This window comes from Phoca vitulina, unplaced genomic scaffold (assembly GCF_004348235.1).
Source record: "Phoca vitulina isolate PV1807 unplaced genomic scaffold, GSC_HSeal_1.0 scaffold4, whole genome shotgun sequence".
In the NCBI taxonomy this organism is placed as follows: Eukaryota; Metazoa; Chordata; class Mammalia; order Carnivora; family Phocidae; genus Phoca; species Phoca vitulina.
The window spans coordinates 37,485,991-37,502,638 of record NW_022589707.1 but is presented as its reverse complement, the minus strand read 5'-3'; the positions used below and the strand labels follow the sequence as shown (position 1 = coordinate 37,502,638).

General features: G+C 39.5%; 1 protein-coding gene across 6 annotated transcripts in view; it reads right to left on the bottom strand.

Annotated features, from left to right (window-relative positions):
• Positions 1–16,648, bottom strand: part of PDE1C (phosphodiesterase 1C) — a 489,759-nt gene that overhangs the window by 64,043 nt on the left and 409,068 nt on the right. For all 6 annotated transcript variants that reach the window (XM_032401816.1, XM_032401818.1, XM_032401817.1 and 3 more), the window contains exons 10-15: positions 15,613–15,741; positions 14,416–14,517; positions 13,740–13,860; positions 4,951–5,032; positions 1,903–2,023; positions 27–202 (exon numbers count right to left, since the gene is read on the bottom strand). In XM_032401816.1, coding sequence (XP_032257707.1) covers positions 27–202; positions 1,903–2,023; positions 4,951–5,032; positions 13,740–13,860; positions 14,416–14,517; positions 15,613–15,741 — 731 coding nt within the window. The remainder of the gene's footprint in view (positions 1–26; positions 203–1,902; positions 2,024–4,950; positions 5,033–13,739; positions 13,861–14,415; positions 14,518–15,612; positions 15,742–16,648) is intronic.

The window sequence follows — 16,648 nt, the reverse complement described above, 5'->3', positions numbered from 1 at the left end:
TGGAAGATTCCCCAGTAGCATGTTACCTTTGGGCACCTTGGCCCTCCATCTCTCCCGGTTGATGTGCACCACCTCAGTCCAAGTGGCTTTGAAAGTCTTGTAGTCAACGGGGATGACAGAACTGTTGATGGGGGCGCTTCCTTCTGAGCCAGTGCTCTTCACGCCCGATCGCTTTGCATCCGCCGAACTGATGCTGTTCAAACTGGAGGACAAAAAGTCACACCAAAGAGGAAGGTTAATGTTTTAATAATGTATGCCAATGAGCAAGCCCAAGAAAGGAGTGGTTAACATTCCTCAAGTTGTGTTGTGAAATTCCTGGGTCCTGAAGTTTGCAATTCCTATTTTCCATATGTGACAAACGGGAAATTCTGTTTTCAGCAGGAAAAAAAAACATCAAGGTTTCAGCCTCATGAGTATCACTATTCCCCATATTTCTTCTCTGCTGATTGGTATCCTCTTACTCAATATGACTAGAATTCCCTCACATGAATTCTCTGTCTTCAACTCTCCGAAATTAACTAATTTGAAACTGGGCTTCTACTTGGTTTCCCAGTGCAGCCACCTGCTTCCACACTGACCACTTTCCAAGTTACCCAGCCACTTGTACCTCTTTCTCTCCAGCTCCAAACCCCCCACCCCCCGTACTGGAGTGCCTCTGACCCCAGGATCCCCAAGGCCAAAGTAAGAAGTTTTCCTTATGTTCCCAGGGGAAGCTGAAAAGGCACAGACACCCTAGAGACTGTGGGAAACAGTCATATAAAAAGCATTTTTTAAATGAATATTACTTCAAGTTTTAAACATGGGCAACTTTGCATATATAGGGAGTGTCACCTTCTGGGAAACTTGAACGTATCACACACTTCCAGGTGGCTAGCGCTGTGACCCACATGAATGCAAACCCACTGACAACCACAACCGAGGCCGAATAGATAAGCAGGATATGTTTCAGCCCGGTGCTTGCAGAGCTACGGGGTAGGGGACTCAGACAGAAGGCTTCTGTCCTCCATGTCAGCAGCCCTCACTGGGTCCATTCACCTTGACCATCCCTGGGACCCCATTGTCCTAATATTTTTCCTATCTTCCCTTCTACTTACTCCTTCTTTTGCTCTTTGCTTATTTTTCCCATTAAATTCCATTTCTCTCCTTTCTCCTGTATAACAAAGCCCCAGGTTCTACATGGACAAGCGGGAAAGGGGCAGCGGGACTAGCAGTGGTACCACTAATAAAGACTAAGTGTTAGTACTTCCTCCGTGCTCGACCCTGTTATAAGGGCTTAATGTAGACTGAATAACTTCTTTAATCTTCCCTCCAACCTAGGAGTATTATAACCCACATGGGGAAACTGAGGCCACTCACCTGAGATGGCATGGCTACCAAGTAATGGGATTGGGATGTTTAACCTGGAATCTGACTCCGGAGCCTGCTACTTATCTATGCTCAATATAATGAAGTTATGTCAGAGGTGATTTAAAGCTTTCAGGTTCTTTTTCCTTCCTCCACTTCATTCTCTTCCTAAACCTAGAAATGAAACTCAGTTTCATTTCTTGTGAGAATTCTGATCAGGGGTACTTTCTTTTTGCAGTCTGGGGAGCAATGACTGCCCGGGGCCAGGAGGTCAAAGTGCTGTGATGGGTGCTGCCATGAGCAAAAGCACCAAAAGAGAGAACGGGGTGGAGGACCAGCCCTGGAAACCCACCAGTCGTGGTGTGCATCTTGGTCACTCCCTTCCAGGCCAGCCTGGAGAGCACAGATAGTCCAGCCTCCACTCCTCTGAGAAAAAGAAAGAGGCAGACACACCCTTACAAGAGAGGGAGGGCAAACAGCATTATGAAATACCCCATCTCTCCCAAAGGAACAACTCTGTCCTCACCTGACCCCCATCCTTCGAGTCTCTCCACTGACCTTGAATGCCTCTGTCCTGTCCCGCCACTTTGGGAGGTTTCATCAATTAAAGGGCTCACAATCTTCTCAGTCATGTCCGTGAGCACAGTGAAGGTGGGCTCCACAATGAAATCAATAAAACCTGAAGAGAGACAGCAACACCTCAGAGGAACTACATGTTAACTGGGCCTTTCCATATTTTCCTATGGAAACTGATGAGTCTTATCTTTCTTTTAAAACTTATCCACAGAGGAGCTCCAGATCAGATAAGGAGAGAGGAGGTTGGTCTTTATTCATTTAACATATTCCTTGAGTTGAATATCATGAGTCAGTTCCATCTCTCCAAATAACTTTCCTATGACTTTCTAGTATCCAGCTCAATCAAGTGATGAAGAAACACAGATTCAACCCCCACTAGGTAACCAATGCTGTGGTTGGTGCTGCACAAGAGACAAAGACGTAAAACACAACCTGCCTACCCTGAAGGCATTTATAAGAGAGATTAACTGAGCATAGAAATGACCCCTAGAGTATATGGAAAGGGCCAAAGGAGAAGCCCAAAGAAGGTCCCTGGGAAGGTGAGGGAGGGAGGATATTTTCCCTCACCCTGAGAGGCCTGTGAACAGCTTTATGGAGGTTGTGATGTTTGAGCTGAGCCCTAAGTCTCTTCACTCCAGGTGGAAGGGGTGGAATAAGCAAAGTGACGAGGATGGGAGAAAATGCAGGATGTGTCTGAGGATTGACTGGGGCTTAAGGATTTTTTCAGAGTTGGAGTGGGAAAGCTTGGGAAGGCAGGTAATCATCAGCTCAGGAAGGGAGGCTCCTAAGGGTCTGGCTAAGGAGTTGGGTGGGACCTAGATGGGTACTAGAAGCCCCTTGAGATGTTTGGGGAGCACCACAGTTAGATTTTTTCAATGTTCTTTGGGAAAGTTAATCTGGCAAGATGGGCATGAAGGGAGAGAGCAGGAGGGGCTGAGGCTGGGAAAATCATTTGAGAAGCTGTTGTGAGAGCTCGAAGGAGAGGTAAGGAGGTGGGATCCAGTGCCAGCATAAGGTGGGGGTGTCATGGAGGCACAGGTGCAAGCAGCTCGGGGGGGGGTGCTGCCTCTAAGTGGGAATTGTTAGAGACCTCCCCCAGCAAAGCAGAGAACCCAGGGATGATGGGGGAGCTGTGGCTGGGGAAAAGGACGATGGGCTCAGTCTTAGATCTGCTGACTCTGAGGTGCCAGGGACACATCCAGATGGGAAAGGGTGAGCAGAACTGGAAGAAACAGGGTTGGAACCTGGGAGAGGGGTCAGATCTGGAACTGGAACTTTGAGATATCACCATGTTGGGGAGATAGTTGATGTTAGGCTCTAACATCTAACATAGTCACTGTCTCAATGGCCCAAAAATACCCACATGTTCTGCGACACATTAGTAGAAAATATATGATCTGGAACTACTGGTGGTAGTTTATTACACAGCCATGTGAAAGTTGGAAGGAAATGAAACCCTAATCAAAGGAAATATGGTGTTTGGTGCAAATGCTTTTATGGTTTTCATGACTGAGGTGGGCACCCAGCTGATTTCCTTGCCTCTAGTCTTACTCAAAACCCTCCCAGCTACCGATAAGAGAAATCTTTCTAAAACAGTGGTTGACAAACTTTTTCTGTAAAGGGCCAGATAGTGAATATTTTAGGTTCTGTGGGCCAAATCTATGACAACTCCTTAACTCTGTCACTGTAGTGTAAAAGTAGCCATAGACAATATGCAAAGGAATGAGCTTAGCTGTGTTATAATAAAACCACTTATAGGACCAAGTACGCCAGATTTAGCCCATAGGCTATAGTTTGCTGACTCTTATTCTAAAGCATCAATTTATATTTTTAAATCTTACTTAAAATTCTTTAGATATGCCCTGATTTTCTCCTCAGACATGTCACTTACTTCATCCTACTCTCTGCCCACTACTCCAGCCATATGGAGCTGTTTGTAATGCCCTGACCATACTAGGCTGTTTTAAATTTCCCTGCTCAGTATATGCTAATCCCTTATCTGGAATGCCCTTCCACCCACCCATTACACACTTCTAACCAACAACACCATTTGCCTAGATATTACCTACTTATTTCTTAAGCTACAACTCAAATATTACCCTTCAACAAGTCTTTCTGAGTCTCATGGTCCACACACTCTATTCTGTACCCAACTGTGCCACATACAAAACTCTACCTTAGCACTGTAACACTCAAATAGATTTTGTTTTCCTAACATGTTGTCTACTGCCCAATCCTGGTTCAATGTCTTTGGGAGCAGATGCCATATATAATCTGTATTCGTTTTTTTATAACATCTATTTTAGTGCCTAGCAGTGCCTTGCACCTAACAGAAACTCAATATACTATTACGAAAAAAAGGAATGAGTACTCAAAATACAAGTGGAAAAAAAACTCAGTAAATCCTTGTTGAATTTATTTTTTGAATGATTTCAGACTCTTCCAAGCGAAGAGCACTGCTGATATTTAATTTATGTGTGATACTGGTACCCTCTCTCATATCTGAGGATTTTTGTAATGCACATATATTATGGTTATTAGAGTACAAAATTATCTTTTCCAAAAAAAAAAAAAAGGTGCTAAAAGGTTTCTAAAAAGAAGGAAACATTTAAAATGAGCCATTCCTAGAAGTAGGGTCATCCAGGAAATGGGACTGTCCTGGAAACAGGGCCAGAGAAATGATGCCAGAGAGACTTCCAGGATTGCATGCAGAATGGAGAGGCTGAAATAGAATGGGCTTCTTGCCACTGATTCTTGTCATTGCACTGGGAAGTTGAGGCCCCTTTTGCTCTTAGTGGGGAATGATAGAGACAGCAGAGCATCACTGTCTAATCTTCCCACAAACCAGCCACATTTCAGGGAGCAGGATGGGGAGAGCAGCTCCATCAACCCAACCAGCCAAAGCCATGAGCACAGCACAGCAGAATGGAGCCATGTTCCCAGCCAAAAGAATCACTGGGAGCATCTGAGCTTACTTCTAGGCACCCCTCTCTGTTTTTTCTTTCCATCCAAAGGGTTGTCAACACATACCCACTTGCGACTGAGCAACCATCGTTGACTTTCGATCACACAGAGGAGAAAAAGGCAGCCCCAGCTCTGCTTCTCTGTCACCCTAGGAAAACAGGAAGTCACAGTAAATTGAGATCAGTAGGCAAAGTTGCCCAGATTTTATTTAGCAACTTCAATTGCCACAAAGGCCACTGGTCTTTATTATAATTATTACGATTACATTATGTAAGAAGTCCTTTTGGGGCCTGCTCCTTTGCATAAAAGATACCAAGAAGCTGAAGCCCTCTGGGGTCCAATCATTCCATCCAACTGCAAAGGCACATGCTGTTGTATAGAAAGCCTCATCAGGTAGCAATAGGTCCCCCGAGGAAAATAAGAAAAGCCATTGCGTCTTGTGGCCTAGAGCCAACACTGCAGTCAGAATTCCTGTGTGTTCTCGAGTTGTCGTGTCGATCTATGGCCTTTCTTGAGCCAGTGAAGCACCCCCACCCCAGTTGTGGGCAGTGTCCAAAACACAAATTCAAACTGGGCTGATTTGGATTTATTCTCCCAGTGCTGCTACCTAACGCTACACACAACTGGGGTAAGTGCTTCCAGGGTCTTAAGCACAGGGCTCAGTCCATAATGGAAAGTGGACCAAAAAAGAAACAGAGTAAATAACTGCTTGTGTTTCTCAAGTTAGACAATAATAATTCTCTGGTCAATATATTCTCAATCTTACCAAAAAGCATCATTATAACAAGTAAGTACTATGGAGAGTCTAAATAATGAGGGTTGAAAACCTGGACCAAAAGCTCAATACTTTAGTCACACACCTAGAGGAAAGGGAGAATATGGCACCCTTCTCACAGTAGTAAAGTTGTGCTAATTCATTTTACAAAGGATAGAATCTGCTCAGGTTAATGGCTACTGACCTCGGCTTGAATCTGGCCTTTCTCCCTCTAGCTGTGTGATCACAGGAAGTTTATTTTCCCTCTCTACATTTCAGTGTTATGTTCTATAAAGTATGGAATAATAACCCCTATCGTATCAGGTTATGATGAGGATTAAGTGAGAAACATATGTAAATAAATAAAAGAACTATTATTGTTTCTCTAATATTGGGTATCTTAGGTATCTCTAATATTTAAGTCAAGATTTGAGAAATGTTTAGTGAATTTGTTATACCAAATACACTCTGATGACAATAAATATTATAAATAAATCAACAGTACATAAAAAGTAATAACAACATTCAAAAACTAGACCGGGTTCAAAAACTAAATGCTTTTTCTTTCTAAGGCATGTTACCAAAGAGAAAAGATGCTGGCTCTCACTCTCTCTCTCTCTCTCTCTCTCTCTCTCACACACACACACACACACACACAGAACATCTACCGAAAGGAAGGAAAAGGAATGGGCGTCTGAGGAAGCTGAATGATGGGGTCACAATAGGTGCTGGGGACATCCAAGGGTCTCAGGAACAGTCCTGAAGTGGCTCAGTTCCTTCTGCACCCTTTCCTCTTCCCATGGGACACAACAGCCCCTCCACTGCTGAGTACGCCTTGCTGCGTGCTGCACTATCTCTCAAGTGGCATGATAAAAATAATTTACTCCTGAGCTATTTCTACTTGGGCAGGATGAAGAGAAGGAAGAGTACTTATAACATAAACTGTTGTTTTGTTGATGGTTTAGCAGGATAGCTCAGCTAAAGCAAATAAAACCCACTCTTATTCCCTATGAAGCAGGGATAAAAGTTGGTTTTTGTACATTTTAATGGGGTGGTCTAGAAGAAGAGGTGGTGAACACTAACCACTTGACTATTAAGGCATAAGCATTAATTTGGATTGTATTACTAAAAAAGTACAAGCTATTAAATAACTTCTTATCCCACGGACTTGTCCATGGCACATCTACACATCACTTATATCTTTTGGATTTAATTGAGCTGAGTAGACTCAACTATTAAATGCCTATTTCAAAATAGTTGTCATTGAATTTCCTTTGGAGGATGGATACATTTATGAATTGGAAAAAAATGTGCAGAAGGTAAAATGGAAGGATGTAATTCTACAGGTGAATTCAACTTGATTGAAACAATATTATATGACTCTATAACTACTGGCCTGTGTGGAATTATTCATACCCTTTCCTTTTACTGAAGATGTCAATATTTTTAAAAAGGGGCAAAAGTCTCAGCACAACAGATTTTTTTTAACTAACTCATTTTTTTTTCCAGGACAATGCAGAAAAATAAATAACTATTATTCCTGCCATAGGGGTTAAGACTAATAAAGTCATGCAGTCAATCTGCAAAAGGAGCACAATGCATTTTGTTGAATGAATGAAGAGATGAATTTGATTAGAAACACTCAAGTTCTTCGGTTACGTGGACATTTATGACAGGCAAGCTGGGGGAGCAATTAGGCATTAGCTGTTCATAAAGCCTCCCTCCTTTTCCTTCTCTATTTCCTGTCCACACAGCTACACTACATTTCCCAGGATATCTGCCAGTTAGTGCTAGATAATAAAACAAGAGGAGAGGGGATGTATCTCCACCACACTTCTGGCATATAAAATCTCCTATGCCTACTTCTCCACGTTCTTCCCTTTTTTGCTGGCTTGATGTAGACAAGCAACATGGAAGCCATGTAGAGTCTAGGTCTAAAATCACTGCTGATTGTAAACTATCTGCCAATCAATAAACACTTGTCCTGTGCTTTACATGAGTGGGTAATAAACTTCCATTTTATGTGTGTCATTATTCATTTTGGGGTTTGTTATAGCAGCTATATGTAAGCAACAAGCCAATCAAGAAAAACAAAGATTATTTCCATATTGTAAGGTCACAGGGCAGGTGACATCTCAAGTGAGTCTTCTCAGGTAGAATGAAGAAAAAGTATTTGATTGGAGAGGGTAACCAAAGCATCATGCAAAAAAAAAAAAAAAATCACAGCAATGTACACTCTTCTTTCCCAGGGGAAGAAGTTACAAATAGGAAGTATAAGAAAATTATTGTGATTTTGGATTTAAGATAATATAGTGAAGACATCTGTGTCTTCTCAGAAATTATCCTCTCAAAACAGGAGAGCAAGAAACAGAAACACAAATGCTAGGAAAAATCTGTAATCTCAAATCAAACTAGATGAGGAACGGCTGCCAAATGTTGTGAATATCAGAGAGGGGTGAGGTAAGAGCCCCAGAGAAGAGGCCTATGGCTCCAGATCTCAGATAAAACTTGAAGAGCATAGTTCTCCTGGTTCTCTCTGGTGTGAGGAGCTACCCTGGGCCCTATTTAGTCCCTAGGAATAGTAGAAAAGGAGAAGTTGAATGAGGAAACACATAGGCATGGCAAGAGGATGATGGATGGCAGAGTCTGAATTGTGAGCAGCCCTACAACTGCTGCCCACTGCTGTCTGGGAAGAAATAAAGATTAACACACACACACACACACACACACACACACACACACTCCACGTCATAGAAGCCTCATAACAAACCATGAAGAATCTCGGCTAGTTTAGAATATTGCTGTTCTGGTTTCTCCTTGGCACATACCTCCTGCAAATAGTTTAAAAATAATGCATTTCATTCAACAATAGTAAATAATAGTAATAATAAAATGAAGAAGGAGGAGGAGAAAAAGGAGAAGGATGAGGAGGAGGAAGAAGAAGCAGCACTACCATCACCACCAACAAAAAAACCTGTGAAAACATGTATCAAATGAAAAAGGAAAAAAAGGAATAAAGGAAGAAACAAACAAAAAAACAGGAAACACCAGAAAAAACAGTGCCACCAAGTGATGACCAAACATATTGTCATGAACAGAAAGAAATTCCTGAAATTATCAAGAAAAGGGCTCAGGGAAATAGGAGCTATCAGAGCTCAGGAAAGATATGGAAGAGAAAAACAGAATGATTGCATAAATGAACACTGCACTGGAAGCGGCACAAACAAGAGTTGTTCTTGAGGAAAACACATTAAGGGGCATGGAGGTCAGGAATGTAAAAAGCAGGCCAAACAAAGACCACTGATCAAAGAGTTAATGAAGACTTAAAGGAAAAATGTAGACATGGAAGAGAAACAAAAGAGAGTCAACGTATGAATAACTGTTTTCCCTAAAGAAGAGAACTTAACAAAGGGAAAAGGAAAGCATTCAAAGATGTAATCAAGGTAACTTGAATCTATAGAAGAAAAGAACAAGCCAGTTCCCAAGAAAAGCTATTAAAGAAGAGTCATTATTGAAATATACCCTAGTAATGTCAGTGGGCTTCAAAGATAAAGAAATAATCCTTTAGGGCACATAAGCATAAAGATATATCACCTAGACATGAAAATAATTACAGCAGGGCCTCCAACCTCTCCATAGCAATATTCACAAGTAGAAGACATTTGAGTGAAATATAAAAAAGGCCTCAGGGAGAGAAAGTTTGATCAAAAAAATGTCTTACCCAAGCAAACTATGGCCCAAGTATAACAGCAGTAGAAATATGGGCAAGTACACAAAAATGTGGTTTCATTAGCTCTTCTAGAAGAAACCACCTGAGGAACAATGTTGGCCAACCAATGGATGATCAACCAGGGCCAAAGTACCAACACTGAGTAGAATCAAGACAAGAACAACTAGAAAATTATGTTCTTGCCGGTTTTCTACCTTTCTGAGTCACATTGTTTAGGGTGTATCTTTTGTAAGCAGCATGTAGTACATGCCATAGAAGGCTCATTTAAAAAATCAGGACAACTTAGAAATAATATAGCCAACAAATAGTAACAAGGAGTTAGTTATGTTATGGAAAGGAAAATGAGGAATGTTATTGGGAGGTAATAAATAAACACCGGCTTTCTTACCTGTTGGAGATAAGAATATATCATTTAAACCTGATACATTAAAAATAGAGCTATATTTAAATAATAAAGAACAGACTACAAGAATTAAACAAGTCAATAAAACTTACTAAAATCAGGTGCTGGGGAAGAGGAAGTAGAAGTTTACTACTTTTTATAACAAGGAGGCAATAGATACTATCTAAATAAATAGAGGATGTAAAATTTTTATTATCAAGTTAGCCCCTGGAAGAACTAAAAACATAATATAAAACTTCCAAGTCATCAGAAGAAATAAATATAGAACAAAGCAGATGGCACAGTCACTATAATGAACTATTTATGAAGAAGCTGTAAAAAGAGAAAGCATAATATAAAATATGATGGTACCTAAGATCAAATATTCCTATCATTTCAATAGATACGAATATAGCTGATTTCAAATAATAAGAGAAAAGAATCTTAGATGGCCTCATAAAAAACCTCAATTATATACAGTGTTTAAAAGGCACACCCAAACAAAAGTATCTCTGAAAGGCTAAAGGTAAAAACCTGTGCAAAGACAAGGCTCATATCCTTAAAATGAGTCAAATTTGAATTCTAGGTAAAAGCATTAGATGAGGCAAAGAAGCAGGCTTTATAATGATAAACGTACAATAAATTATGACAATCTAATAGTTATGAATATCCAAGAACCAAATAACATAGAATCAACATTCACACTACGTAGAAAGAAAAAAAAACTAGAAACATCTGTCATCCCACAATAGATGAAATTTTTTTTTTTTTTTTAAAGATTTTATTTATTTATTTGAGAGAGAGAGGATGAGAGAGAGCACATGAGAGTGGGGAGGGTCAGAGGGAGAAGCAGACTCCCCGCCAAGCAGGGAGCCCGATGCGGGACTCGATCCAGGGACTCCAGGATCATGACCTGAGCCGAAGGCAGTCGCTTAACCAACTGAGCCACCCAGGCGCCCCAATAGATGAAATTTTTTAAATGATATATAAAATACCTAAATGACATAATTCATAAGGTAGATACATGGGATATTGTTTGAATTCTATACCCTGCTAGTAGAAAATAAATCTACTTTTAAAGAGCAGTGGACATTCACAAAACTGATTATATAGTAGGTGACAAATGATTCACAATAAAATCCAAACAATGAAAAAATTCTTTGATCAAATTTCAATAAGCCACAAATTAATTACAAACTAGAAAGCAAAAGAGCCCACCATTGGAAAATTTTATAAATAAACACCTCTATCTGAACCAACTCTTGGGTAAAAGAAAAATCTACACCAAAATTACAGAATATTTAGAAAGGAATGATTGTGAAAATACTGCATCTCAGAATCTATGAGATTCATAAGAAAAAGACAAACCCCTAGCCTTATATTTTCTAATACTAAACAGGCAGAATGAAATAAGTGAATTGAGCATCCAACTCAGGGAGTTAGCAAAAGAACAAAATAAACTCAAGCAGAAGAAATGAATTAGTAAAAATGAAAACTTCAATTAAGGTATTATAAAATAAAATAGAAACAAAATAATCAAATGATTAGCCAATTTCATAGAAAAGCAAGGGGAAAAACACTAATACATGAAATGAGAATTAGAAATGGGGAAATAACCACAGACACAGAAGATATTAAAAGAATTGTAGGGGATGTTTGCAAAATATAAAAATAAACAGCAATATAAAGGAAATGAACCTCAAGACTTATATAGCATGTATTTACCAAAGAGGCAAACTTATACTTCTTTAAAGTCAGTATTTCATTGAGAAGCACCCCAAGGCCACAGCTTGGATTTTGTAAAATATGGTTATAATACTGAAGATGTAACTTACTTTTTTAGCAAAGTATGGAAGGTCTGGTCTATCGGCACTGAGGCTATGCCCTTATTTTGAATTACAACCCAGCTTCCAAATGTAATACTTTCAAAGGCTCTATAGTCCCATTGAGCTTTCCCATTTGGACTGTCTGATTTAAAATCTATAGTTAAGCGCTGAGGCAACGTTTCTCCTACATGGGTTACTTACAATGGCTTATGGCATCTGGGTTAAAATATTAAGTCAATAAAAATAATTTACTGAATCATAATTACTAAAAAATAGTTCCAGTCCAGTGAGCTAACATTCCATTCCCAATAGGCAAGAAATTCAATAAGGTTATTTTCACATTGCCTCTAGCACCTTTTCATTCAATTCAAGCATATGTGTATACAAACAAGGTTTTCTTTATGGGAAAAAATGTGCACATATTTAAGATATTTCTCATATCTACTCACAATTAAAAGAAGGAATCACTTCAATACCTCACACTTACATGAGTTAGCTATCACCTACCTTTGGCTGTAGATTAAATACTCCCAGCCATAGGGGGTGTTATTGCTCAAGCAATATTAAAGAAAGCATATGATAATGGGGAGTGGTTATTTACAGAAAATCCTCTCACTAATATTAACAGAATAGCTTCCGGAAAAATGGCAGAGTCATTCTTGTATATACAAGGCCCACCTGTCCAGCTCTAGTTCCTCACACACCACTGGGTTCTCCTTGAGAACAAGTCTGAGACCAAGCAATGACTTTGCAAGGGGAAACAGCCATATGCAGAATAGGGTACCTGATGGTATATTCACATAACAGCTTAGGGGAGCATGTGTGTGTGCAGCTGTTGATGTGCACCCCTGGACAGTATGAAGGATTAAGTGTAGAACATTTAATGCCAGAAGGACCCTAAGGAAACATCTGGCCCAACCTTCCCCTAAATCCCACCCACTCCACCCCCCAGCCACCACCGCCACCACCTCCTAAAACACAAGTCGCAGATAAGACCATTGGGAACTAGAAGCGGGATTTGATTAGTCCCATGAACCAGTTGGAATAAAAACTCTAATAAAGGGTCTTCTGGACTTTGTTGAATATGCTGTTGACTCTGGTCCCACCTCATCACTAGATATTGTGTACAGTTTCAGAAGAAAAAACACACACATACAGACGCCTTCTACAATTTTTCCATTCAAACCAGAATCACAGAATAAGAGTAATCATAGAGGAGTAATTTGCTTCCAAAAATCAAGTAACCACTGAAAGAGCCTATCTCTTGTCAGTTTAGGGGACAAAGTTGAGACTGGCGTCATGAGTAGTATTCTGTGCAGTCTCAGAGGTCTCCCAGTCCATGACGTAAACCACCCTCCTTGAAGTAACCAGAGGTAACTGAATTAACTGTACTGATGTGAGTTGGCTATAATTTAGGCCCCACAGTCTGCATGTCATCTTGCCTTCAATCTCAGGACCTCATGTCTTGAAGCAGTTGTTTTAATGGCAGCTCTTCTTGAGAAGACATCAGTTTTGATACTATGTATTAATTTTCCGATTTCTCTACTTCTGTGTACCTTTTTTTAAATTTAATTTTCAAGCACTGCCTACTCACTAAAGATTCTGGCTACCCTTGTAGAAAACACAACCCTGTGTCTTAGGATGTAGTATGTTTAAATATAATTGAAACAATAGGTTCTAGTGATTTCCTGACCACAAATTGCCACACCTCACTTTGGAATTTGACAACATGGCTTATCTGCTCAAAAGAAACAACCCAATCTACTGTAACAGATCATTATGAGTTAAAGATTAGCATCTTAATCCCACACAATGATGTAAAAGCAACCACAATTTGGTCAACCCATTAGAATGAGGAGTAAAAGGGAAAGTATCCAGATGATATTTTGACAAAAAACTGACAAAAAGGATTTATTTTTTCCAAACAGAAATGCATAGGACAGAAATACCATGATGTTCTGAGAACCAAAATTTAGATAAGAATCAAACATCACATAAGCAAGAGGCCAGGAAATTTTAAAAAAAAGAAAAAAAAAAGCTATGAACCCTTCCTCCCCAAAGAAAATTATTGTAATGGCAATTGTCTTATTATAGCATTGCTGAAATATAAAACTCAGAAACTATCTAGTGCTGACGGCCCTGAGGAGTAGCACAACAAGATACCTGTCTGAAGAATTCCTCCAGGAGTGACATTGTCCAGCGATGATGGAGCTCCCATGCTTTTGCAGGATGGCTAATGTCCGCCGTGTGCAACATCAGGGATAATGCTTTCGGCTTTTCAATTCTATAAACCCAAAGGACCCAAACATGTGATGACCAAACTTTCAGAACCTCAATGAGAGTTTTTAACAATCATTAATTTCTTCATCTCTTCCATTCTCCCATCTCAAACCCCATGTCAGCTGAACTGGGGGGAAAGCATCATTTCATCCTACAACTGGGATATTCATCAGCTTAGTCTCCATGCTTATTGAACTGGACACCTCATAAACAGACTCCAAATGACTTCTGGAATGACTGCATCATTCAAAAAGACAACAAGAATCTAAGAGTCACTCACTGACTTTTGTTGCCCCTGTACTGAGTGAATCTTTGATTACTTAGTTTCCCACAAAGAATTCTTTTAAATTCTTAACTGGGGGCAAATTGTTACTGGCCCTATTATTTATTTCAACCCTGATGAAAATCTGTCTGTGATATGTACACCTGCCATGCTCTCTCCTCCACCAGCCCCGCTTCATGAGACCATTCAGTGAAGCTCTCCGAAGAAGGTGCAACAACATGCACAAGTACCAGTTCAAACACCTATAAAAACACATGATGTCACAGGTCCACTCACGCTTCTGGCTGTTGCAGAGCAGTCTTCATTGCTTTGATTTGTTGGAAATGACAGGACATGTCCGTGGCCATCACCATCTCAATTACCAAGGTCCGAAACTCCCTTTCAGGGACACCCCGTGGAGAGAGAAGCATGGAAGTAAAAAAATGGAAAGTAAAAATTCGCTTATATTCTTTGCCACTTCTAAGCAAAATCGGTTAATTAGTGGTGACATTTCTAATCAACTTGAGCTTTTTAGGTGGGCTTTTTTTTTATGAGGAATAAGTGAAGGTTAAGGATTAAGGAAATCATTAATTAGGAATATGACATGTGGAATGTACATTATCACTCAGAATGGCTTATTTCTCTGAATCTTTACATAATGGCTAGCACAAAGATATTCAATGAACAGCTGATCATTTAATTAAAATATAAGTACTATTTGCAATGCAGTAGATTCAGAACTTTGTAAGGATTTAAATGGTTTTGCCTGTAATTTTCGAAACACCTTGATCTGTATTTATAGCTACAAAGACTTGCAGGCTTGCTATATACATCACAATGTGTGTTAAGCATTTTAAATGGATTATATCATTTATTATAACATTGACCAAACCACGAGGTAAATTTTATTATCTATTTTCTAGAAATTAAATTTTACAACAGTGTGAAGGGGTTAAGTAACTTCCTAAATGCCATACAACTAGTAATTGTGTCCATATTCAAACTCAGGTGTGCCAAAATTCATTCAAAAACACACAATGTCATTTAGGCAACAGAATTAGAAATAATTTTTGAGTGTCAAAATAATTTCCTTAGCGCAGTTTTGAAAGATTTTCAAAAGAAGTTCAAATCAAATGGAAGGCGAAAAATGAATGTTAAAAGAAAAAAACTCAGATTTAAGAAGCTAAGACAAGAGCAACACAAGTTTCCTAAGGTAACAAGCAGCAAGTATTTCCAAAGTGCCTATAATATATTCGAATATTTGTGTTAAAAAAAAAAAGAGAGAAAGAGAGAGAGAAGGCAGGGAAGAGAGAGAAAAGGGAGAGAACGAGTTGGGAGGAGAGAGGGAAGGAGACAGGGGATGAAGAGAAAGGAGGTGAGAGAAAGGGTGCCATAAACAGTTCAAGTGGTATTATTTCTCCAAAAGCGGCATACTTCATCTCTCTTCATGGTTCCTTTCCTAGGCTCCAAATCTCTCTCCTGTCTCATCCTTACCTCCAGTCATCCTTTGAGAGGTTGATCAAAATATTCATTTCCTCATCTTCTTGCAGAAGGCGATAAGCTGCACTTAAATGGTGATTTTCTAATACAGACTTATCGTTGTACAGAATAGCAGGGTCAGACCTGAACAGAAAGCCAAGCATAATAGTTTAGGATGTTAAACGGTTGAGATTTTTCAGGTGACTCTCTCAAACTAGAATACACCATCTTTTTCCCTATGTTCAACAATTATCTTTGCCCCCATATGCCACTTATGTCAACCAATAAGCTAAAACCAACACTACAAATTATCGGTAGATATATGTAGGGTAGTTTAATGTCAATATGTTAACATGAAATATGTGATATCCAACCTGAGAACTCTCTGAAAGCTGTTCCATAACCAGATGTCAATGATTTCTACTAGTAGCATAGGGGATTTCATAAAACATGGGTCAACTCAAACTTCCTTGTATTTTCTGGAATGCCTTTAAGTTTTTTAAAAATTTTATTCAATGAGAGAATTTATTTATTATCGTTACAATTCTCTGAACACATACCACCTGGTAGGTACAGTTTGCCAAGTTCCTCTGGTAGTACCTTGACCTTAACATTTTGCCATGTGGAGGCCATATGTGTAAGATTGAGGGTGAAGAATATAAGGATTATAGGACAGTTGCTAATCACTTCCTCACAGACCACTGCACCAAACACAGAGCTGTACACTATTTCAATATCTTCAATTTAATGAAAACTTAGATGATTACAGCTTATTTGTTTCTCATCAAGGAAGCTGAGTCTCAGTGATGTAAAATGACTTCACAGAGCCCCACAGTGCGTACGTGGCAGGGTTGGGATGAAGGAAGGTCTTCTGACAGTTCGGCCACTGGTCCCCACCGTAACTTGTGCCTGTCATTGGCCAATCTTTGGGATATACCTAGCATACCTTTAAAATGTTAGGCTTAACATACCATCAAAGGACAAAGAACCTGGTTACGGATTTAGTTTTCTTTCTTTTTTTTTTTTTTTTTTTAAAGATTTTATTTATTTA